Source organism: Xyrauchen texanus, chromosome 3 (assembly GCF_025860055.1).
Source record: "Xyrauchen texanus isolate HMW12.3.18 chromosome 3, RBS_HiC_50CHRs, whole genome shotgun sequence".
In the NCBI taxonomy this organism is placed as follows: domain Eukaryota; kingdom Metazoa; phylum Chordata; class Actinopteri; order Cypriniformes; family Catostomidae; genus Xyrauchen; species Xyrauchen texanus.
The window spans coordinates 16,644,227-16,670,811 of record NC_068278.1 but is presented as its reverse complement, the minus strand read 5'-3'; the positions used below and the strand labels follow the sequence as shown (position 1 = coordinate 16,670,811).

At 44.8% G+C, this 26,585-nt stretch overlaps 1 protein-coding gene across 1 annotated transcript in view; it reads left to right on the top strand.

Moving 5' to 3' along the window:
• specc1 (sperm antigen with calponin homology and coiled-coil domains 1) overlaps positions 1 to 26,585 on the top strand; it is a 185,509-nt gene that overhangs the window by 90,686 nt on the left and 68,238 nt on the right. The window contains 1 exon segment of the mRNA XM_052097994.1: positions 10,638 to 10,770. Coding sequence (XP_051953954.1) covers positions 10,638 to 10,770 — 133 coding nt within the window.

Genomic DNA, 26,585 nt, shown 5'->3' with positions numbered 1-26,585 from the left:
CACACTTATCAGAATAAAAGGAAAAGCAAAACACAGGGAACCTAGCACAGAGCATAGACAAAACATGCAAAAACTGACAAAGGAAACGGGGAAAACGAGGGCTTAAATACACAAGGGAAAACAAGGAACACCTGGGAAACAAGTCAGGGAATGAGAAACAATCAGGGAGAATCAATCAAGGAGTAAAACTAAAAGGAATACAAAACTAAAACAGGAAACAGGAAACTAAACAAGAATTCCAACATAAAAGCACAAAAACAAAAGACAACAGGGAATATGACAGATATAATATTGGGAGAAGACTTGAATCTATTGATGGACCAGATCGTTGGGGCCAGATCATACATTATGCCTCATTCACCAAAAAATCCAAACTCGTGGAGTTGGAAGGGAATATTAAAAGTGCAGAGGCAGAGCTGAAGTGATGAATGTCATCTGATGGCCTCAGAGAATTTACCCGATTGAAATACAGATATACTGTAACACTATTTTATCATGGAAGGTGGAGTTTGGGCTATTCAGGTTAAGACAGTCATACTTTGAGTCGGGGACAAAGCAGAGAAGCTTTTGGCTAGATATATAAAGCAGAGAGAGTCTTTTTTTACCATTCCTTCAGTGAAATCTGCTGGTGGTGAAATATTTAACTTGGCCATTGATATTAATAATGCTAAAGTCTTGATCTCTATAATTCCACGTCTTCATCTACTGATGAAGATATTAGAAACTTTGTGGAACCATTAGAACTACCTGTGTCTGCCGCTGCTCCGGTTGAGTGAACGCTGTGCGTGTGTGTCTGCCCCTGCTCACCGGGTATCTCTCCTTCTTTGCTATCGCTGGAGTCCTTCTCTGTGTCATTCTCACCTGAAATCGAGTGGATTACCGCATCTCCTCCTGGTGTCTGCCGAACTTTACTGCTCTATCGCTGGAGTATTGTTGCTTTGCTGCTGTTGTATCAATCCGTGGATTAATGCTACAAACTTTGCTACAAACTTGCTCTTCCAGTTGTTTGCCACTGCTCGGCACGCCTGCTCTTCCCCTGCATGAGCTCTCTTCCTCGCTCCCCTCACATGACTGCTACAGTGGTGAGTGTGTCTCTACCTGCTTGCCTCGTTGTTGTCCCCAGTCTGTACAGTGGTTGGCGTACTAAACTGCGCTAATTACATTGCGGACTGGGTTGTGTTGTGAGCCTGGTTGGCTAACTTGTAGCATTTGCGTGGTGTCGCTGTGTCGCTAGTGGTAACTTTACTGTTTCGATGTCATGTTTCCCGTTGGCAGCTGGATTAATGTCCTCACAGCTTGTCTTATACTGTGCTTGTGTGTTTTTTGTAACCTGGCAATGGACCCAGCTTACACCCCTGCTGCTCTCAAACTTTTTCGCTGTCACACCCCCCTCGACCCGACGCTGTATAAACTCTGCTGCTCGCTTGGAATTATTCGTCGTCCACGTTATGTTCATCGCTCCAAAAGACAATGGACTTTCATCTATGGACATGATGCTCAAATCCCAACTGTTTACACGTCTGATCGCTGTCGACGATACCAGTCAAAGAACAGGGGAATTAACTTTGACAACCTTCGTCGTCCTAGGCTGCCGCCTCCTGTCTCGTCATCATGTCAGAACTTTAACATTGGCCACCTAAATGCGCGCTCAATCACAAACAAAACGGCTCTAATAAACGATATCACCGTGGATAAAAAATTTGACTTGTTTTGTCTCTCAGAGACCTGGCAACAACCCAGTGACTGCATTAATTTAAACATGCTGACCCCCCCGGCTACTGCTACTTATCCAAACCCAGATCTGTAGGGACAAAGTGACATCTTTTGAATATATTGCTGTGAAGGTTGTTTCTACCCTACCCCTTCTACTATTGCTAATTTACCGCCCCCCTAAACCATCTGTAAATTTTCTGTCTGAATTGAATGCACTTCTCACTGTTATTTCATCTCTTTGTTCTGCTATGATTATGTTAGGGGATTTTAACATTCATGTGGATACTAATTGCTCTTACACCTCTGAGTTTAACTCTGTATTGAACTGTTTTAGTTTGACACAGCATGTTGACTTTCCTACTCACACTCATGGCCACATTTTGGATCTGCTTTGCTCTTCTGGTCTAAATTACATCTCTGTCTCTGGTTCCATCTCTGGTGTCTCCGACCATAAGCTCATTGAATGCCGTTTTCATATGAACACTCCTCCTCCCTCTTCAGAGAAAACAGCTATTACATGTCATAACATCGGGTCAATAGACCACAGCATGTTTGCTGCCTCTATACAGGCCTCGCCACTGTTTGGCCTTGACAAGCTCTCGTCCTCGGATGACTTGGTTGCTATGTACAATGGCACCCTGACCAGCCTGCTTGATAGCTTAGCCCCGGCTAGGACTAGGCTTGTACCAGCAAACCATACATGCCCCTGGTTCACCCCTGAGCTCAGGAAACTTAAGGCTGCTGGGCGCCGTCTTGAACGGCTATATAAGAAAACTGGCCTTACAATTCACTCCATGCTTTACACTGAACATACTCAGACATATAAGGATGCCCTCAATGCTGCCCGCTCAAACTATTACTCATCGCTCATAACTTCCTCCATATCCAGGCCTAAAACCCTGTTCAGGACCTTGGACAAACTCCTCAAACCCCCTGTCACTGCCTGTCCTAAGACCCCTGAGCAGTGCCAGGCCTTCTTACACTTCTTTGATGACAAAATTAGCAAAATGTATCACTGCTTCAACCCCAATGCTATCTCTCTCTCTTCTTCTTCTCCTCCTTCTCTGGGCCCTCAGCTTTCCCATTTCACTGCTATAGACTCCCTCACTATCACTGACATTATAAATAAGTCCAACTCCTCATCGTGTCAGCTTGACCCTGCCCCCACCCTTCTACTTAAAGCTTGCATCACATCCTTATCTGAACCCATTGCATTGATTGTAAACACCTGCCTCAACTCTGGTGTTGTGCCTGCTGCCCTCAAGAATGCTGCAGTCACACCCATTCTCAAAAAACCGGACTGCGACCCAACATCTCTATTAAACTACCGCCCTATCTCCGACCTCCCCTTCCTGGCCAAGGTATTGGAAAGAGTGGTGGCCTCACAACTACACACCTTTCTTAATCACCATGACCTGTATGAGCCTTTTCAATCTGGCTTCCGTTCATGTCACAGTACAGAGACTGCCCTTCTACGCATAGTTAACGATCTTCTCTTGTCCGCTGACTCTGGTTCACTTAACATTCTCATCCTCCTTGACCTTAGTGCTGCTTTCGATACCATCAACCACAATGTTCTAATCGCCCGTCTGTCTGCTATTGGTGTTTCTGGCACAGCCCTGAATTGGTTCCAGTCATACCTCTCCAACAGAAGGCAGTTTGTAACACTTGGTTCACATCAGTCTTCCAAGTCCCCTGTCACCCGTGGTGTTCCCCAGGGTTCTGTACTGGGGCCCCTCCTCTTTCTTGTTTACATCCTCCCTATTGGTCCGATTATATGCAGCCACGGTCTAAACTTCCACTGTTATGCAGATGATATCCAACTCTACTTTACCATTCCTTCTCCCTCTGATCCACCACCATGTTCCCTCACTGACTGCCTCTCTGATTTAAAATTATGGATGCAAAACAACTTTCTCAAATTCAATACAGATAAAACCGAAATTCTGCTGATTGGCCCTAAAAGCATCCTCTCCAAATCTCACAGTCTCACTCTCAACATTGATGGTTCACCTATCCACCCTACTCCTGTTGTTAAAAACCTTGGCATTTTGCTTGACTCCACCCTTAGCTTTGATCCTCATATCAAATCACTCACTAAGACTGCCTTCTTTCACCTCCGTAACATTGCTCGCCTCCAACCCTTTCTCTCTGCTAGTGATGCACAGATTTTGGTAAACTCCTTCATTATGTCACGTCTTGACTACTGCAACACACTTTTCCTTGGTCTCCCTGTTAAATCACTTAAAAGGCTACAATATATTCAAAACTCGGCAGCCAGGCTGCTTACCCATACCAGACGATCAGCACACATCACACCCATTCTCCACCAACTCCACTGGTTACCAGTTCCGTCCCGGATCAAATACAAAGTACTACTAATCACCTTCAAAGCCCTCCACAACCTTGCTCCCCCCTACATCCACGACCTCCTGACCCCGTACACTCTTTCACGCTCACTGAGATACTCTGATCTCTTGGCTATCCCTCGCTCCAGACTTTCCACCCTGGGTGGCAGGTCCTTCAGTGCCTTGGCCCCCAAACTCTGGAACAGCGTCCCACAACCTCTTCATGACTGTGCTTCTCTTCCTTTATTTAAAGCACATCTCAAAACTTTTTTGTTTAATGATCATTTCTCCACAACAAACTCATAGCTTCATACAGATAACATGTCTTTGTTGTATTGTTTTGGTTTGTTTGCAGTTGTGTTTCATTGCCTTTCCACTATGTAAAGCGACCTTGGGTTTGTGAAAGGCGCTATATAAAATAAACTTATTATTATTATTTATTATTACCTAAACTGAAGACTGAGAAAAAAAATGATCTTGATTCTGAGATAATCTTGCAGGAGCTTGACGAGGTAATTAAGGCCTTGCCTACAGGCAAGGCCCTGGGGCCAGAAAGATTTGCAGCTGAATTTTTTAGATCTTATGCTACAGAACTGGCTCCACTTTTGTTAGAAATTTATACGGAATCATTAAAGAATGGAAAGATTCCATCAACCATGACACAATCCGGATCAGCCTGATTCTTAAAAAGGACAAAGATCCAAATGATTGTAAGTGTTACCATCAAATTTCCCAGATCCAGCTAGATGTTAAAATATTGTCAAAAATTTTGGCTAACCGATTAAGTAAAGTTATGACATCTCTTATACATATAGATCAGGTGGGGTTTATTTGGTGCTGCAGCTCTTCTGATAACAATATTCGTTTCATCAGTATCATGTGGTCAGTGGCGAATGATCAGATTCGGGTTGCTGCCATCTCACTTGATGCCAAAAAGGCTTTTGATATAGAAGAATGTGATTATGTTTTTACGATTTTGGAAATATATGGGTTTATGAATACTTTTATTGGCTGGATTAAGTTACTTTATATACATCCTTTCCGGCGGTACAAACAAATTTGATTATTTTACTCTGGTAGGGGCACTCAGCAGGGTTTCCCTCTTTATCCATTATTGTTTTGTCTTGCCTTGGAATCATTAGCAGCTGCGATAAGACAGGAGGATGATTATCCAGGGGTGGGGGAGGGAGGTGTGGCACATAAGCTTTTGGTTTACGCAAATTATATTTTGATTTTCGTCTCCGACCCCACTAGATCTATGCCTTGCCTCCACTCCACAAGTTCTCAGGATACAGATTCAGTTGTTCTAAATTCGAAGCTTTGGATCTGACAGCATACTGCCCAGTAACAGCTTTTCAGTTGGGCGCCTTACAGTTGCTCAACAGGGTATTAAGTATTTGGGCATTTTATTCCCAGCAAATTTGTGTTATTTAGTTAGAGATCATTTTTATCCTTTAATAAAAACGTTTTTGAGCGATATGGGCAGGTGGGCCTTATTACATTTATCTATGATTGGGAAATTAAAATGAATTATATTCCAAAATTCAACTACTTGCTACAATCTCTCCCTGTAGATATCCCCCCCTCTTATTTCAAGCAACTTGGTAACATAGTGAAGTCCTTCATTTGGAATGATAAATATCCCATATTACATATCAAGAAGTTACATAGGCCGATTGACAAAGGTGGGCTAGGCCTACCCAAGATTTTGTTTTATTATTATGCATTTGGTCTCAGACATTTGGCTCATTGGTCATTTCCACCTGAGAGAGCCCCACCCTGGTTTTTTACTGAACAGGAATTTCTTGCCCCTATTTCACCATTGCAAAGCCTTTCTATTAAACTAACCGGAGAAGTTAAGTTACACCCTGTTATCCCACATTTGCACTCAGTATGGACAAAAGTGTCCAGAGTGTTAAATTCAGACATTTATTTAAATGTTGCTTCCAGCATATGGCTGAACCCAAAATTGTGTTATAATAAGTCCCCTTTCTGCTGGACAGAGTGGATTGGGTGGGAGGTTAATACACTCATTGACCTATATGAGAGTGCAGTGTTTAGATCCTTTGAAAATATGGTTCAACATTTTAGGATTCCCAGATCTCAGTTCTTTAGGTATTTACAGCTGCACCACCTGCTCTGTACTGTTTTTGGGAGTAGCATACATCGCCCTAAAGTAGCAGATACTCTGGGAGTGGTGATTACTGCTTTTGGAAAAGGTCATGAGGCATCAGTGTATTAGCTCCATCTGGGGGACAGGGCTTCAACTTCTCTCAAGAGATTATGGGAGAAAGATTTAAACTTGCTATTGGAAAAGGGAGTGTAGACTAGGATTCTAATAAAGTCAAGTCTACATCTAGAGATGCAAGGGTGCGCCTTATGCAATTTAAGATTTTACTATATTCTAGATTGTATAGGCTAGGTCTTAAAGACACACCCACCTGCTGGTGATGCCAGTCAGAAGATGGGAACAAAACCCATGTTGTTTGGTGGTGTGTTAAGATCCAAGAATTTTGGTTGAGGGTTCAGAGCTTTATGTGTGACATATTGAACACTCAATTTTCATTTTGCTTCAGACTATGTATCTTGGGGCAGTCATTAAAATAGGGGATAAACATATAAACAGTTAGGTCCTATCTGGAGTTAAGATCAGCAGTTGAATAATTCTTAGGGGATGGAAGTTGGATGGAGCTCCCTCATTTCAGGAGTTGTGCAAAGTGATGGTCGTGGTGGCTGCATTCGAGGATGTGATATATAGAAGACTGGGAAAATTGGATGTTAAACAGTGGGGTAGATATTTGTCATTTTTGGAGGGTTCTCGGGGAGGGGCAGTGGAGAGATTTGTAGTTTTAAATGTGTATGTGCATTCTTATTATTTTTTGAAAGTTTACTTTTTTATGTTTTTTTCTAATTAATTATGACCACTGGAGTGCGTGTTTGTGTTGGGTGGGGAGAAGGTGGAATATTTGGGGAGAGGTGCTTAATGTATATAATTTGATTCTGTATTTTCTGTTATGTTTTATTATTTTGAGAATGGAATCAATAAAAATAGTTAATAACAAAAACCCTGAAAACCACGATCCATAAGTTCCTACACGAGGATGCTAGAAATTGGGATAAGTGGCTTGAGCCCTTATTATTTGCAGTGCACGAGCTCCTGCAAGCCTCTGCAGGTTTTTCCCCATTTGAGCTGCTGTAGAGGTGTTGGCCGTGTGGTGTGCTCAACGTCATACAGGAAGCTTGGGAGGAGGGACCTTCAAACAGTAAAAACGAAATTCAGCACGTTCTTGATCTTAGAGCAAAGCTCCACACTTTGGGTTTAACACAGGGGAATGTTCAGGAACGTCAAAGCCAGGGCACTTGACTATGGGAATTTGTACCAGGAGATAAATTGCTTGTATTACTGCCCACCTCAAGCTCTAAATTACTTGCTAAGTGGCAAGTGTCCTTCGAGGTCACACAGCGAATTGGAGATCTCGATTATGAGGTTAAGCGAATGGATGGGGCGGAGGGAGGTGGTCCCTGTTGTGGACCTTGGTAATGGTAGTTCCCGAGAGGGCAGAGCTCGGGACAGAGGTGATGCTCAAACATAATCAGTTCACCCCAGGTAGCCAAGTTGCAAGCTGAATTTGCAGACGTGTTCTCGCCTCTCCCCGGTCGCACGAAACTCAAAGAGCAACACATTGAGACAAACCCAGGGGTGGTGGTTCATAGCCGGCACTATCGACTTTCTGAACACAAAAAAGGCAATTCAGGGACAATTAGAGGCAATGCACGAGATGGGTGTAATAGAAGAGTCACACAGCGATTGGGACAGCCCGGCGGTTCTGGTACCTAAAGGGGCTGTTCCACTGCACGGTACAGCTCAACTCAACTCAACTCAGCTCGCTATTTTGGGATTTTCCAATGTGGATAGTACCTGATACTATTTTAGTACCACGTCGGTCGAGGTTCCAAGCGAGCCGAGCCAACACTAAATGTGACGTCAAAATCCTGCAGATCACTAATTGGTCAGGAAGAATCGTCACTACCAGCGTCATTGGATTTCTGACATGCAACATCAACCCGCTAGTTTTAAAGTTAGCAACAGCGTTAACAGGATAATTTGTTCACGCGACTTTCGAATTGTGAAAAAATAAATGGCTGTGCGCAACACCACGCAGACGGTCCACTCGTTAGCAAAGAAAGAAACGTAAAAGTCTCTCAGGAAGTGTATCAGCTGTTGGCCGCACACGGCTACCACCGGACCTACCAACAGTGTAGGGAACAGTAAAAAAAACTTAAAAGTGACTACAGAACCATCAAGGAAAAGTGGAAGTTGTTAGACCAAATGGACGTTATCTAAACCGGCAGGCAATGGGAGGGAGAGTGCCCTGGACTGGCGTTGATCCACGATGGAGGATGGTATGTTTTTTTATGTTAACTCTATACTCTGCTTGAAAGCTTCACTTTATTTAGTTGACCAGCTACTGGAAGCTTGCTTCTAAAACAAGCTTGCTTCATTGTTTTGGTCAGTTTGTGTCATGTTTAAGATGATGTCACGGCAGTAAGGTGGCACAACTATTACGATCAGCCTATAATCCCACCCATGTTGAGGTGGCACTAAACTGCAATAGAAATGCAAGCTCAGAAAAGTAAAGCAAGAAGAGTTGAGGCGAGTCGAACTGTAACGTGCTGTGGAAAAGTGCCATAAGAGCAACTGGATGGTCCGATTCTGTGTGGACTACTGAAAAGTGAACGCAGTGTCTAAATTTGACACGTACCCAATGCCCCGCATTGACGAATTGCTCGATCTGTCGGGCATGGCTTAATTTTATTCAACATTGGATTTAACAGAGTTATTGGCAGATCCCCTTAACTCCAATGTCCTGAGAAAAAACTGCTTTTTCCACACATTTTGGTTTACACCAATTCGTGACCCTTCCATTCGGTTTGTTCAGGGCCCCCACCACATTCCAACATGTCATGGACAAAATTCTCAGGCCACATACGGCATATGCTTGCACTTATCTAGATGATATCATAATTTACAGTAATGATTGGCGGCAGCACATGCAACATCTGAGAGCCATCCTGAGATCGCTGCAGTGGGCGGGGCTCACGGCCATCCCGAAAAGTGCGCAATTGGCCGGGTGGAAGTTCGATATCTGGGGTTCCACTTGGGCCATGGGCAGGTGCGTCCCCAAATTAACAAAACCGCAGCGATCCCGACCTGCTCAGCACCCAAGACCAAAAAGGAAGTGAGACAGTTTCTGGGGCTGGCTGGCTACTACCGAAGGTTTATGCCTAGGTTCTCTGATGTCACCAGCCCTCTCCCAGTTGTGCCAACAGGCTTTTCTGAAAGTTACATTTCAACATTTTGGGGGACCGCTCTTACATGCTCCGGGATGTTTCCCTGGCCTGAGTAGGGCAGTGGGGTGTGTGTGGGGGTGTGGGGGTGTGTCTGACTTTGGGAGAGAGGGAGAGGAAATATGTTATTTGGACAAGTTAGTGATAGTATCGCTCATCAACTTGACTCAAATTTATTGTCTGCCTACACTAAAACATGCGTAAAAAAACCTTGGATATTTACTCAATAATGAACTAAAACTGAATAGACAAATAAACGCAGTAGTTAGGGGAAGTTTTTATCACCTATGCCTTTTAGCAAAAATGAAACCTTTTTTAATCTGCCAGGGACTTTGAGAGAGTAATACACGCGTTTATCTTTTCTAGACTCGAATACTACAATTCCTTGTACTACGAAATTAATTCCACAGCTTTAGCGTTTCTGCAAATGGTTGAAAATGCAGACGCCAAACTCACTAAATGAGTCAAGAAACATGAACATATTATTCTGGTATTAGCCTCATTGCATTGGTTGCCTATTCACTTTAGGATTCATTTCAAAATTCTAATATTAATATACAAATCCCTGAATAACCTTGCACCATCATACCTCATATATTTGCTGAATGTTTATGGAAATAAACATGGAAATTCTTCAGTTGCCCCTTTGATTTGCTTAAGCATAGATGGTGCCCAATGTCATAATTAGTGGTGTTTGCAAGGCAAGTGTTACTATTAAAAATGGTCATAGTTGGTTATTTGAACAAACACCTAAACCTAAGTAGTAGTAAACTTTTGGTTATAACTTGTCCTGCACCCTTTGTTCTACCTCCAGTGTTCTCATGGCCATGGAAAACTGTACAAAAAAAGAGAATTAAAAAATTTTGTGTCCCAGGCCTGGAAAAATCATAGAAATTCTTAAAAGTCATTGAAACATCATAAAAATGTGAATGCTTTAGTTAATGGTATATTTATGCTCTAAATGTTTAATCAGCTAAATATTGCTCTTGGGTAGAGCTTGTGTAATACAAGTGAAGCCATTGTGATGTTCGAAACCACCCACCACAACAACCTAACATTGTGGTAGCAAGTTTTACATAGGCAAGCACCACTCACATTTTCTTCTAAAAAATTAAGTAAAATAAATATTAGAGAGCTGAACATCATTTGTCCAGATATTATTCTCAGTTCCCAGGGAATCACAAAACACAGTGTACTCAAGTTTCCCTATTTTCCTTTCACTGTTAGGGTCATGTGATGAACTGAAGCCCTCATCTCTTATGAGAAAGAGTACTTCCCTGGAGTCAATGATTAAAACTCCAGCTCATTTTAACAGCCGAACCTCCTCATTTACTTACAACAGGGTCAACAGCAAACTCAAGTGAGCTTAAACACACACACTTACACACAAAGACTGTTGCATTGAATATTATCCTTACAAGGGGCACTAAGTCTTGGCAAACTATGAAAGAACGACACACAGCTACTTCCCTCTGCTTAAGATGTTTATTTAAATGAAATGGAGATATGAGCTAATAGATGACTCAGACCAGAAAGGCCATAAACTGTATTTCTCATCTATGAACTTTGAATGCATGTGCATTTCAACATTTTTCCTCCATATTTTAATTTGGCTAACCTTTGCTGTCCTGCATGGAAACAATGGCTCGAATAACACAAGTAAATCTCTTTGGTGACTCACAATTTGTACAGAATCAGACTTGGCACAGATGGATTAAATAATAAAAATGACTGTTTTGACAGTAACCTTCATATGCATTTATATGCATATATATACACTCACCTAATGGATTATTAGGAACACCATACTAATACTGTGTTTGACCCCTTTCGCCTTCAGAACTGCCTTAATTCTACGTGGCATTGATTCAACAAGGTGCTGAAAGCATTCTTTAGAAATGTTGGCCCATATTGATAGGATAGCATCTTGCAGTTGATGGAGATTTGTGGGATGCACATCCAGGGCACTAAGCTCCCATTCCACCACATCCCAAAGATGCTCTATTGGGTTGAGATCTGGTGACTGTGGGGGCCATTTTAGTACAGTGAACTCATTGTCATGTTCAAGAAACCAATTTGAAATGATTCAAGCTTTGTGGCATGGTGCATTATCCTGCTGGAAGTAGCCATCAGAGGATGGGTACATGGTGGCCATAAAGGGATGGACATGGTCAGAAACAATTCTCAGGTAGGCCGTGGCATTTAAACGATGCCAAATTGGCACTAAGGGGCCTAAAGTGTGCCAAGAAAACATCCCCCACACCATTACACCACCACCACCAGCCTGCACAGTGGTAACAAGGCATGATGGATCCATGTTCTCATTCTGTTTACACCAAATTCTGACTCTACCATCTGAATGTCTCAACAGAAATCGAGACTCATCAGACCAGGCAACATTTTTCCAGTCTTCAACTGTCCAATTTTGGTGAGCTCTTGCAAATTGTAGCCTCATTTTCCTATTTGTAGTGGAGATGAGTGGTACCCGGTGGGGTCTTCTGCTGTTGTAGCCCATCCGCCTCAAGGTTGTGCATGTTGTGGCTTCACAAATGCTTTGCTGCATACCTCGGTTGTAACGAGTGGTTATTTCAGGCAAAGTTGCTCTTCTATCAGCTTGAATCAGTCGGCCCATTCTCCTCTGACCTCTAGCATCAACAAGGCATTTTCAGCCCACAGGACTGCCGCATACTGGATGTTTTTCCCTTTTCACACCATTCTTTGTAAACCCTAGAAATGGTTGTGCGTGAAAATCCCAGTAACTGAGCAGATTGTGAAATACTCAGACCGGCCCGTCTGGCACCAACAACCATGCCACGCTCAAAATTTCTTAAATCACCTTTCTTTCCCATTCTGACATTCAGTTTGGAGTTCAGGAGATTGTCTTGACCAGGACCACACCCCTAAATGCATTGAAGCAACTGCCATGTGATTGGTTGATTAGATAATTGCATTAATGAGATATTGAACAGGTGTTCCTAATAATCCTTTAGGTGAGTGTATATAATTTTAAATTTTTTCATAAATTGTACTTATTTACTTAAAGGTGCTATATGTAAGATTGACAACAATCGTTTGAAATGGGTACTGCAGTCCTAATTCAAAATATTGGAGAGTTGTCTGCCCCGCCCCAGACTCGAAGCTCATGCGGGTTGCCAGAATGTTGACATGCGAATTAGCTAACATCCGTTTTTAAAGATTTCGGGCTTTAAGCTGTCTTTAAGTGGGCAGTGGGTGGGATCACACAGGCCAAAACATAAACAGAAATTCCAGCCAGGAATGGAAACTTCAATGTAGAAAATACTGGCTGTAGCATTGTTATTGGAGAAGCCAGTATTTCAACTTACCATGTTTCCTAATTCTCTAATGACATATTATGGTCATTTTATGATTTAGTACAGTAAAAATATTACATATAGAACCTTTAACTAATTTATTTGCTTTTAGAATATTTCCAAATAGTTTTTTTACATATCCACATTTTTCCTTTGTTTCCTTTATCACAAATAGTAGCCTATACTGTTATACACAAAAAGCTCCATGGTATTTCAGTGTTTTTTGTAGACATGGACAGTTGTAATGCCATGTGTCTGATGTACCTTGGAGTACCATGACAATATCATAAAATGTGAATATAGTAATCATTCAGTACCATGGTATTACCCTGGTAACACCACAGTGCTTTACAGTGCTAATCTTTTCCTTGTCTCCTCATTCTTCTCTTCACTTTCTCTCATCTCTGCTCCCTCACTTTATCCTGTCATCTCTGCTGCTTTCACTCTGTCCTCATCATACTTTTTATAGAACTGAGACTTCTTTTTTCGGATTAACACTTTTTATTGATTCAGACAAATCGAACAGAAAAGAAAACATATATACACCGAATCAACTTTTAACCCCCATTATTCCCTTTTCCCCTCCCAATCTCCACCCTGACCCTCAAAAAACATCCTGGGGTCAAACTTGAGAATACACACAAAAACATTTACAAAATGTAAATGAATGTCCGAATTAAACACTCTGGGAACGTTTGTCCATTCCAAGTGCAAATGGGAGATAACGGGATGTAATTTAACTTAGTTTGATTGAAAGGTTTTGCAATAGCAAAATAGGGGTGTAACGAAGTTTGAGGGTTAAGGAGGAGACGAAGGCAATTGCTCTTCCCAAGTACGTATTTTTAATGGCCACAGCAGTGCTCACAGCTTTACACACAACAGTAAACATAAACTTTTAAATTCTCTTCGTGATTCTCTCTTAGCTTCTCGTACACGCCAACACTGGACTGACGTGTGTCTCTCTCCTTGACTGGAGGTTCTGTGGCCGTTTTTATGCCGCTCTCCCCGTGCTCACTGAAATTAGAGACAGGTGTTAGACATAATTTAGCTCAGGTGCAAGCGCCCTTACTGCTTTCTCCCCCGGACGGCGCTTGACCACGCCCCCGCTGCCACAAGGGGGAAGATCTTTAATACAAAACCATTGAGGGGCTTTGTCAGGTGGAAGCAACCAATGAGCCAAATGTCTGAGACCGAATGTATATTAATAAAACAAATCTTGGGTAGGCTGTCTCACCTTTGTCAATCGGCCTATGCAATTTACTGAAATTGCATAGGTATGCTATCAAATTGCTTGAAATAAGAGAGGGGACATCTATAGGGAGAGATTGTATCAGGTAGTTGAATTTTGGAATACAATTCATTTTAATAACTTTAATCTTCCCAATTATAGACAAATGTAATGAAGCCCACCAGGGTCAAAATTAAATCACCCAAATTTGCTGGGAATAAAATGCCCAGATAATTAATGCCCTGTTTGGGTCACTGGAAAGAGCCTGACTGAAAAGCCATTACCGGGCAGAACGCTGTCAGAGCCAAAGCTTCGGGTGTCTATAAAGTAACATAATCCATTCGATAAAAGTATTCCCGAACCCGTACATTTCCAAAATCGAAAAAAGATAATCCCTCTGATCATTCGCTGCTGAAAACATGATATTGATGAAATGCCTAATGTTATCAGAGGAGCTACTTCTCTGAATTAAACCCCACCTGTTCTATATGTATAAGAGTTTCATAACTTTACTTAATTGGTTAGCCAAAAATGTTTACGGGAATATTTTTACGTCTAGCTGGATCAGGGAAATTGGACCGTAACTCTTACACTCGCTTAGATCTTTGTCCTTTTTAAGAATCAGACTTATCCAAGCTTGTGTCATGGTTGGCAGAAGCTTCCCATTCTTTAATTATTCCGTATAAACTTCTAGCTAGAATGGAGCCAGTTCTGTAGCATTATATCTAAACAATTCAGCGGCAAAGCCATCTGGCCCCGGAGCCTTGCCTGTAGGCAAGGCCTTAATTACCTCACCAAGCTTCCCCAAGGTTATCTCAGAATCAAGATACTTTTTTTGCTCAGCTGACAGTTTAGGAAGTTCTAATGGTTCCACAAAGTTTCTAATATCCACTTCAGTAGATGAAGATGTGGAACTATAGAGATCAAGATAGAATTCTTTAAAAGCATTATTAATATCAGTGGCTGAGGTAAATATTTCACCACTAGCAGATTTCACTGAGGGAATGGTAACAAAATAGTATTATATCTGTTTTTCAAATGGATCAATTCTCTGAGACTGTTACGATCCCTTGTTGTCTGTCCCGTGTTTTCTGTTTCACTTATCACGTTCCATGTCACGATCCCTTGTTGTCTGTCCCGTGCTTTCTGTTTCACTCATCACCGCCGTCTCTGTGTCATTGTCCGCACCTGTTTGTTATTTTGTTATCACCATGTCTGTCTATTTAAACCCGCTTGTTTTCCCTTTCCTTTGTCGTTCGTTGACGTTACTTGTTCACAGTTCATGTTCGCTGTCTGCGTTCCTGCTGTTCACAGTTCATGTTCGCTGTCTGCGTGTTCGTCCGAGGATTTCCCTGCTGTTCTTGTTCCCCTCTGTTAACCCGTTCGAGGATCTCCCAACCCTTCGTGGATGTTCGCTAACTGCACCCCGTCTGTGTTTAGTCTAGTATTTTAGTTTCATTTTCCCATTGTGGACCTTTTATTTGCTCCTGTGTTTGTATTATTATTATCATTTTCTTGTGAATAAAGACCCACATTTGGATCCTAACCTCCCATCTGCCTTCTCCTGACTCCCCACATCATAACAGAATGAACGACCACACAATAGATCCAGCGGTCCAACAGGCCAACTACCAGCTGCTTTGCTTGAAGCAAGGGGACCGACCGGTTGAAGACCACATCCAGGACTTCCTTGAGCTGGCGCACGTCTCGGACTTCCCAGACTCAGCCCTGGTGGTCTTTTTTGTGGGCAATTTGAACGCGTCGCTGAGAGAGCGGTTTCCACTGGCGACGCGCGGCTGGACTCTACAGGAAATCCTGGAGGAGACCTTACTGGTGTTCGGCTCACCACTCACGGTGGGCGTTGCTGAGGAGGACCCAACCACACCAGCCCCACCTGTCAGCGAGCAAACCCCCACGTCAGTCGCTTCCCAAGAACCCACACGGTCGTCTTTGTCTGCCCGGAGGAGGAAGAGAAGACGGGCTTCCGCCTCCCAGCCATCACCTGCCCCGGTCTGCGAGCCAGTGCCCACGCCTGCCCCGGTCTGCGAGCCAGAGCCCACGCCTGCCCCGGTCTGCGAGCCAGAGCCCACACCTGCCCCGGTCAGCGAGCCTGAGCCCACGCCTGCCTCGGTCAGCGAGCCTGAGCCCACTCCAGCCACGGTCAGCGAGCCTGAGCCCATTCCAGCCACGGTCAGCGAGCCTGAGGCCAAATCAACCACGAACAGCGTTCCAGCGTTGTCAGCCTCATCCGCCCGGAGGAAGAGGAGAAAGGGAAGGGTCTCTGCTCTCCAGCCTCCGTCTACCGCAGCTCTGTCCCCAGAACCCCCCGTGGCTCTGCCCTCAGCATCCAGCGAACCCAAGCTCACGCATACCACGGTCAACCAGCCAATGCCTGTAGCCTCAGACGTCAGTGAGCCAGTGCCGATAGCCTCAAACGTCAGTGAGCCAGTGCCTGTAGCCTCAGATGTCAGTGAGCCAGTGCCTGTAGCCTCGATCGTCCCTGAGCCAGCGCCTGTAGCCTCGATCGTCCCTGAGCCAGCGCCTGTAGCCTCGACCGTCCCTGAGCCAGCGCCTGTAGCCTCGACTGTCCCTGAGCCAGCGCCAGCGGCCACGACCGTCCAAGAGCCAGCGCCAGTGGCCACGACCGTCCAAGAGCCAGCACCAGTGGCCACTACCGTCCAAGAGCCAGCTTCTCTCGAGTCTTCCAGGGCTCCTCCTCCCGAGCCTCCCAGGGCTCCGCCCCTCAAATCTCTCGAGTCTTCCAGGTCTCCTCCTCCTGAGCCTCCCAGAGCTCCACCTCTCAAGTCTCTCGAGCCTTCTAGGGCTCCGCCTCTCAAGTCTCTCGAGTCTTCCAGGTCTCCTCCTCCCGAGCCTCCCAGGGCTCTGCCTCTCAAGTCTCGAACCTCCCAGGTCTCTGCCTGTCAAGTCTCTCGAGCCACCCAAGGCTCTGCCTCTTGAGCCACTGAGGTCTCCGCCCCTCGAGCCACCACTCATGGCTCCGCCCCCGAGCCTCCTACGGCTCCGCCTCCCGAGTCTGTCAGGGCATCGCCTCCCGAGCCTTCCGAGCCTCCTACAGCTCCGCCCACCGAGTCTCTTAGGGCAGCGCCTCCCGAGCCTCCTACGGCTCTGCCTCCCTCTGCTCAACCTCCTGAGCCTCCCGAGCCTTCCTCGGCTCTGCCTCCTGAGCCTCTGGAGCCTCCCTCAGCTCCGTCTCCGAGGCCTCCCTCAGCTCCGTCCTTTGAGCCTCCCACGGCCCCATCAACCACGGCTCCGCCCCTGGAGCCTCCCTCTGCTCAACCTACAGAATCTTCTATGGTTCCGCCAACTACGACTCCGCCTCCGAAGCCTCCCCGGCACTGCCTTCAGAGCCTTCTTCGCCCTCGCCTCCTTCGGCTCCGTCTCCTGAACTTCCCTCGGCTCCACCTCCAGAGCCTCCTTCAGTCCCACCTCCTGAGCCTCCCTCGGCTCCTCCGCCAGCGGTTCCCTCTGCTCCGCCTTCTGAGCCTTCCATGCCTCTCTCGGCTCCGCCTCCCGAGCCTCCCTCGGCTCCACCTACGCCTTCCACGGCGCCTCCTCCCAAGCCTTCTACGGCTCCACCTACGCCTTCCACGGCATCGCCTCACAAGCCTTCTACGGCCCCGCCTCCGAAGTCCTCCTTGGCTCCGCCCACCACGGTTACGCCTCCTGATCCACCAAAGGCCCTACCACCTGAGCCTGCCACGGCTCAGCCTGCCTCTGCTCTGCCCCCCGTGTTTCCCACGGCTCTGCCTGCCACTGCTCCGCCCACAGTGTACCCCACGGCTCTGCCTGCCTCTGCTGTGCCCTCAGGGTCTCCTGCGGCCCTACCTGCGCCTCCCTCTGCGCCGCCGCCCAAGTCTACAACTACGCCGCCTCAGAAGTCTTCCTTGGCTCCGCCTCACGCGGCTCCGCCAGCTTCCCCAGAGGCCACTCCACCTCCCAGGCCCCCTGGACCGGCCCTTGCCTTGTGGCCAGCCCCCGGGCCACCCAAACCTGTCCCCATTTTGTGGCCGCCTCCCAGACTACCTACACCTGTCCCTGCCCGGTCGATACCTCCCTCGCCTCCTAAACCTGTCCCTACCTGGCGGACGCCCCCCAGGCCACCTGACCCGGTTCCCGTCACATGTCCCTATGGACTGCCTGTCAGCCCCCTCGGCCTCCCTGGTCTGCCTGTCCATCCCTTGTGCCTCCGTGGTCTGCCTGATTGCCCCTTGTGCCTCCTTGGTCTGTCTCTGTGTCCCTTGTGCTTCCCTGGTCTGTCTCCATGTCCCTTGTGCCCCCTTTAGTTTGTCTGTTTTCCCCCTCTTCTAGCCCCTCTCTCCTTGACCATTTGTTTGTTTTTGCCTTTCTTTTGTTTGCTAGGACCGTCTGGAATCCGGTCCTTTTGAGGGGGGGCTAATGTTACGTGTCTCTGTGTCATTGTCCGCACCTGTTTGTTATTTTGTTATCACCATGTCTGTCTATTTAAACCCGCTTGTTTTCCCTTTCCTTTGTCGTTTGTTGACGTTACTTGTTCACAGTTCAAGTTCGCTGTCTGCATTCCTGCTGTTCACAGTTCATGTTCGCTGTCTGCGTGTTCGTCTGAGGATTTCCCTGCTGTTCTTGTTCCCCTCTGTTAACCTGTTCGAGGATCTCCCAACCCTTCGTGGATGTTCGCTACCTGCACCCCGTCTGTGTTTAGTCTAGTATTTTAGTTTCCTTTTCCCATCGTGGACCTTTTATTTGCTCCTGTGTTTGTATTATTATTATAATTTTCTTGTGAATAAAGACCCGCATTTGGATCTTAACCTCCCATCTGCCTTCTCCTGACTCCCCACATCATAACAGAGACCATTAGATGACATTCGGCGCTTCAGCTCTGCCTCAGCACTTTTAATATTCCCTTCCAATTCCACGAGTACTTGTGCTTTGGATTTCTTGGTGAAAGCGGCATACTGTATAATCCGGCCCCCTAAGTCACGCCCATAGAGGATACTGAGGACCAGTTGGTAGGGCTGCTCGATTATGGAAAAAATCATAATCACGATTATTTTGGTCAATATTGAAATCACGATTATTTAAACGATTACTCACTGACTTTTGGAAAGATGTTGCATTTATTGCGCTTAAACAAATCAACAGTGAAAACAACTTGAACTGTGAAATTTCCCTTAATACTTTTCCCGTTGAACATTTTAAATTCCCCTTAAAATGAATAATATATAAATAATCAATAATATATTCAAATGTTTAAATAGTATTAAATAATAAACACAAAATAAGATCAACTGTTGTAGTGCACTTTTCACAATCTTTGGGCGGGTGCCTGGTGAACTGAATCGCGTAGCCGAATCAGACGGTCCGTGTCAGCCATCGTGACGGGTTGGAAAGTGTGAGCCACACATCCAAGCTCCGGATGAGGGGGACCAAGGGGACTATCTCATCGGACGTACCGGCGGATGGGGCCTCTCTGCGGAGCGGAGCCAGAGAGGCCACATTGAGAAGACTTTGGCCCTGTGGCCGTGCTGAGTCGAGAGACATCCTAGCACTTACCTGACTCCTGATACTCGCCAGCGGATTGGCCAAGGAGGGGGTGGAGGGGTTTCGTCAAAACCATCGTGGTGGTTGAGCATGTGGCTGGGGCGCTGAACCTGCCAAACAGAAATGGTGGATGGTGGTCGGGGAGACGGCCGTACAACACCGGTTCTGTGACCCAGGGAATGAAAGAACTGCTCTTTTGTTGAAAGTTTAGGTACTGCAGCTACTTGAGCGTGCGACAAAACAAAATGAAAAGGGAACAAAAGATTCTCCTCCCGGCCCTCCACTGGGGAAAGGAGTGGTCTGTGTACCAGCTCCAGGACAGCAGGTCTTCTTCTTAGCAGGCGGTCGTGAGACGGGTGGCTTGACACCGGGGCCGGGCCGCAGTGGCGGGCAGAGGCGGAGCCAGTGCAGCTGCCGCAGGGGGACACACTTGGCGATGCGCAGATGGGGTACAGAATCTTGAACCGTGCCGGGGCAGGATGTATTGGATGGCCACACGGTTGTCGCCGAATAGGCCGGCCTGGGAGGTGGGGGCGTTCAGGAAGCGTGTCTTGTCAGCCTCTCGGTTGAGCCATAGGTGGCGCTCCTGGACCAACAAAGTGGACATCGTCTGCCGAGAGACCGTGCCGTGACCTCAGTCTAAAATACTCTTTTAGAATATACTCTAATAGATCTGCTGAAGCACCCAGGGGCAATCTCTTCAGTGCACCCATGCAGAGAGGGGAGAAAGCCGCTGTAATGCGCCGTAAGGATCCAGCAGATGTGAAATGGAAGCCGTGGGAAATTCAATGACTCACTGAGTCATTGACCACTCGGCTCTGGTCCACGTCGGATTCCTCGAATCTGAACTGCTCCCATACAACGGAATTTGCTCTTCCCTTTTTGCTCACCAAACGCTGCTTCTCTCCCTCCGCCATCTTCTTCACTCGCACTGATTTTTAAATTCAACCAGATACCACAAACAGGACCTCGCTGACTATTACTAGAATAAATCTTATGGACTGAAGAAAAACATGTATAGTCCCCACCTGATGGTCTCCAAATATCTGTAAGTCCAATATTTTACACATCCTGTGAAGCATCAATGTTCCTTTTGGGTGCTTGCACACTTTTGTTTCACTAAGATCAAGGACTGAGTCCATCAAAATATTAAAGTCTCCTCCCAATATTATATCGTGAGGGGTGCCCCAACCCATTCACATTCCATGTGGAGAGAGACAATCTACTCTTATTAAAATGTTAAATTCTGACATATAAGAAAAAATAGATTGTGTGTCAAAGACAAGATTATAAAGACCACATTCTGCTTGCTCACTGGGGTTATAAATACACATATTATTTAAACACAATTCACAATTATATTTTATCAAACTACACAATGATGGCTCTAAGATATTATAGATATTACAGTTTTATCTTCTGTTAATGCCTAATCTTCTGTAAAGCTGCTTTGAAATTATGTGTGTTGTGAAAGGCGCTATACAAATAAAAATTACTTGACTTGACTTGACATTCCAACATTAGTGCAACAATCAAACCCAGAACATCCTTTAGAACAAAAAACAAACAAAAAAGAAAAATTTGCACATTAACCCCGCTCATGACAGTGCCAACTGGCGTCCATCCCTTCAAACTCAAACAGTCCATGCACGCCTACGAGAGCCCTTTCAACAAACTTGCCGTTAGATTGCTCAAATCCAGTGTTTCTATACATATTTTGTGAAACAGAATTACACAGCAAAATATAATCTCTAAAACAAACTCCAGCCAATAGGTACAATAAACACGAAGAGCATGTATAAAACTGTCCTGAAGGTGTATTATTTTACTAAATAAATTCCAGACGCTAGGCGGAACACACAGATTCTTCAAACACTGAGCCAGACCACTCGCCTGCAACATGAGTGCAAACAAATGACTTACTCCAGTGACTTTGCAAGAAATACTCCACAAAATAAACTCCAGCCGATAGGTGGCACCAGCATAAAAAAAACTTGCAAGTTCCTCAAACTGTCAAGCTGATGTTCAGTGAGCAAGCCCACTTGGCTTCAACTTGAGTGTAAGCAAATTACTCACTCTAATGACTTTGCCAGAAATACTCCACAAAATAAGCTCCAGCCGATAGGCGGAATAAGCACAAAGAGCATGTAGATTCATCCACAAAAAAAGTCCCAATGGTGTGTTGCTCTACAAAATAATCTCCAGCTGCTAGGAGGAACCAGAACCAAAAGAGTGTGCAGAATCTTCAATCGGTCAAGCGAATGTTCAGTGAGCCGGTCCACTCGGCTGCAATGTGAGTACCACCAGATAAATTACTCACTGCACTGACTTTATGAAGGACATCATTTGCTGTGGGCATTTGAATGTTTTACGGTCATCCTTAGCATCTATTCTCAATTTGGCTGGGAATATCAGTGCAAAAGTGACCTTCCGTTGATATAAACGTTTCTTGCATTGCTTGAATGGATCATGTTTCTCCTCTGCGGATCACTGAGCCAGAACCCTGGGAGCTCACTTGAGTTCCAGCTTATGGCCTTCTATGTTGAGCAGACTCAGAAAGAGCCCATCCAGGAATTCCACCGTATTCTGTCGCTCCACTCCTTTCAAGACTCCCTCCATGATACATACGTTATTCCCTTGGCTACTGTTTTCACTGTCCTCAACTTCTCCCAGACATACTCCAAATCCACCTTGGTTGCTAGCGGATTAGCAGATGATTCCCTCTCCGATGACTCTAGATAATCAATCCATTTCTCGACATCCCCCACTCTTGTGACCACATCAGTAAATGGCAGTGATCAATCGACGTATCACAGCAAGATCCTGCAAGTCAGCATTGCCGGCATATTCAATATCTTTGGACGCAGTTCCCGCATCTCTCTGACCAAATCGACTCTCTGGCCTGTTCAGGGGTGTCAGCTTGAGCATGTAAATGTCTTTTAATGTCTCCAGAGCCCGAGGATTTTAAATTCTTTAACATATTGCCCCCCTTGAAAAGTTATGGAACAGAGTGTATTGAATTTCACCTGTTTTTGTCATTAAAAGTGTTACAAATATCAAAGTGCACAGAGCTTGCCGTTCACACGTCCGATCCTCGCATGGTGTCCCTATGTTTCCAGAACTGACACTTCTTATAGTACTTTCACTTCATTTCCTTTCATTTTAATGTAATGTTATTTCACTATTGTGAAATACTAATAGTTTGGGAAAGGATGATGCGGGAACTGGAGTAACAAACAACAAGACACATATGCTGAACTGAAAACATAATGACACATCGATGAACACACACACACACACACACACACACACACACACACACACACACACACACACACACACACAGAGTGTTTGTTTGTCTCTCTCTCTCTCTCTCTCTCTCTCTCTCTCTCTCTCTCTCTCTCTCTGACATCCCCAGCTCCTCATATATCCCTCTCCCACTGATTGGGCAACTCAGTGCCAGGTGTGCATTCTCTCAGCCTGGCTACGCCCTCCTCCTCATCACAACTATATTCTGGCATTAATATTTAGGACCTTACAGCAATAATGTGGTGGAACCATGGTACAATGATGTTGCCAAGATGGTAGCCTTAATGTCCAAAAAAAATGGTAATACCATGGTACTATTTTGAAAGTGATTAGTCTAATGGCTTATTTGTTTTTATCATAAAACAAACTGGTTTTGGCTGAATAAGACAGCACCTTCAGTTTATGAATGTATTCTATAAAAGTGACAGGATCGCTCTCATTATAATCAATAAAGCTGTCTACACTGCAAGTGTGCAATGTAGGAAATACTATAACACTCAAGTTTTATTCTTTTGATAAACTTACAAAACTTTTTGTCTAACTTGTTGCCACTTCGATGAATTCAGGGCAACTTCCAAACTGCAATTTTGCTCCATTGAAGAGCACTGCTGTGGGAAGGGGATGCCATTCAAAAGCTCATTCCAAATGAAATTGAGAAAAAAAAAAATTCTTTAATGCTTTTGCGATTTAGAAATCTTACAATAACACATTATTACTGTTATTGTGAGAAAATTAAAAGATTAGTTCACCCAAAAATGAAAATTCAGTCATTGTTTACACACCCCTGAGTTATTAGAACCCTATATGACTTTCTTTTTTTTTCTTAACACAAAGGAAGAAATTATGAAAAAGTTTTGTGCTCATTGATGTCATAAAATGACATAATTTAGTTTCACTTATTGCTTCATGAAACATTAACCAAATGTGGGAAATAGCACATCATTACTTGCAGCCAAGTCCAAACACAAACTAACATGGTAACATGAATCGCGTAGCCGAATCAGACTGTCCGTGTCAGCCATCGTGATGGGTTGGAACGCGTGAGCCACACGTCCAAGCTCCGGATGAGGGGGACCAAGGGGACTATCTCATCGGACGTACCGGCGGATGGGGCCTTGCTGCGGAGCGGAGCCAGAGAGGCCACATTGAGAAGACTTTGGCCCTGTGGCCGTGCTGAGTCGAGAGACATCCTAGCACTTACCTGACTCCTGATACTCGCCAGCGGATTGGCCGAGGAGGGGGTGGAGGGGTTTCGTCAAAACCATCGTGGTGGTTGAGCATGTGGCCGGGGCGCTGAACCTGCCAAACAGAAATGGTGGATGGTGGTCGGGGTGACGGCCGTACAACACCGGTTATGTGACCCAGGGAATGAAAGAACTGCTCTTTTGTTGAAAGTTTAGGTACTGCAGCTACTTGAGCGTGCGACAAAACAAAATGAAAAGGGAACAAAAGATTCTCCTCCCGGCCCTCCACTGGGGAAAGGAGTGGTCTGTGTACCAGCTCCAGGACAGCAGGTCTTCTTCTTAGCAGGCGGTCGTGAGACGGGTGGCTTGACACCGGGGCCGGGCCGCAGTGGCGGGCAGAGGCGGAGCCAGTGCAGCTGCCGCAGGGGGACACACTTGGCGATGCGCAGATGCGGTACGGAATCTTGAACCGCGCCGGGGCAGGATGTATTGGATGGCCACACGGTGTCGCCGAATAGGCCGGCCTGGGAGGTGGGGGCGTTCAGGAAGCGTGTCTTGTCGGCCTCTCGGTTGAGCCATAGGTGGCGCTCCTGGACCAACAAAGTGGACATCGTCTGCCGAGAGACCGTGCTGTGACCTCAGTCTAAAATACTCTTTTAGAATATACTCTAATAGATCTGCCGAAGCACCCAGGGGCAATCTCTGCAGTGCACCCATGCAGAGAGGGGAGAAAGCCGCTGTAATGCGCCGTAAGGATCCAGCAGATGTGAAATGGAAGCCGTGGGAAATTCAATGACTCACTGAGTCATTGACCACTCGGCTCTGAAGAGAAAATCCGAATGAGTGTTAAGCACGCCAGCTCCTATATACCCTTATGTCCTGGGGAGTGGCATGCAAATACCACTTGCCAATTCCCATTGGCCTTTTATCAAAGATCAGAGGTGTATCGGCTCCCAAGGGTGACCCCTAGAGTCACTACATCAATACAACGTCAAGTGAGTGACAGATAGGGAACTATTACTTTCTGAAGTATGAAACAAATGAAACGGGTAAAGCACAACACGGTACAAGTGACATTATTAAACAGTATTATTAACAGTCCTACTAATAATTGTCCTCATAAAATCCTCATATTTAATCCTTTAGTTAAAACACAAAAGACACCAACTGTTTCCCAGCACAGTTTATATGTACAGCAGATGACAGTGTATTTAAATGTATGCTATATTGTTTTGAGACATACAATTGTAATAATATAAAGATAACATAAGACTTCTACCTTTGCCGTGCTCAGTTGAACCTCTATGAACATTAGTGCAGAAAATGCCACAAGGTTTGTCCCTTAAATTAAAACACGAGAAATGAATGTCAGTTTAAACATTTGTTCACCTTTTGTAGGCTATTATTTATTCAGCATGGCACACGGCACAACTGCAGGCAAGTTCCATAAAACATTTACGAGAGGAAGCAGATAAATTAATGAACTAAAGTTTAAGTTTAGAAAATATGAGTGAAATTGATCATGGTAAAGTTGACCATCTACAACAACTGAAATGAGTCCAACATGGTGAATTATCTACATTTACCTCAGTTACTGGCTGCCTCACAGAATACTGAGCAGTGTGCAAATAGAGCATTTAATTACAAAATTATCAAGCGGGAATGTTTTTAAAACACTGGAGTTGTGAATTATCGGTATCGGCCCAGAAATTCCATATCAGTGCATCCCTACTTTTGAAGATTGAAGACATGGTCACCATAAACTGCCATTGTGTAACATCTCTGAGCACAATCCTTTTCCCAATTTCTCCCTTTGTGTTAAGAAAAAGAAATATGACATAAATGCATAACTTGCAAACCCCTCATCATGTCGTTGGAGCAGGACACAGTCCCAGCAGTTTATAATGGCTTAAAAATAGCTGCTGGTTCTGTTTAGGAATTGCGCATCATAGCATGTATAGGGAGGAAGAATCTGCGCAATTGCGTGGTCAGCTCATGGCTCTTTTTTATGTCACATGTGACACTATCAGTAAGGTTGAGCTCATTTGCTGAAAAAAAAATCATGCAACAATAAAAACAAATAACATGCAAGTAAAAATTACTGCATGTGAATGTTGAAAAATATTTGGCTGCAACAGTGCAAGTCATCAAAACTTATGAACTTATACCATCTGAATCAAAGTCCCTATGCTTCTCACCTTATATACAAATTACATTTCAAACTGTGATTAAAACAAACAAATAAATAAAATAAAATCATGGATGACTTACATGTGCGATTCTGGTAAAACAGCGAAGTATCCATTTTACTAGCTATCACATGTCATTTGTTGTGCACTCATGTAAAACGCACCTGTACATATATTTTTTATTCACAAAAGATAGGGTTATTTAATTGCAGGCTTTTTTTTTTTTTTACTTTGTACTAAAAACTTGTACATTTCAGATTTTGCAGATCCCCATTGTGACCTCACATACCACCAGGAGTTTGTGTACTTCAGTTTGGAAAACACTGAGCTAATTATTTAATTTTTATTAAACAAAATCTTTGTTTATTTCTCTGAGCACCTTTAGCTTAGTGAAC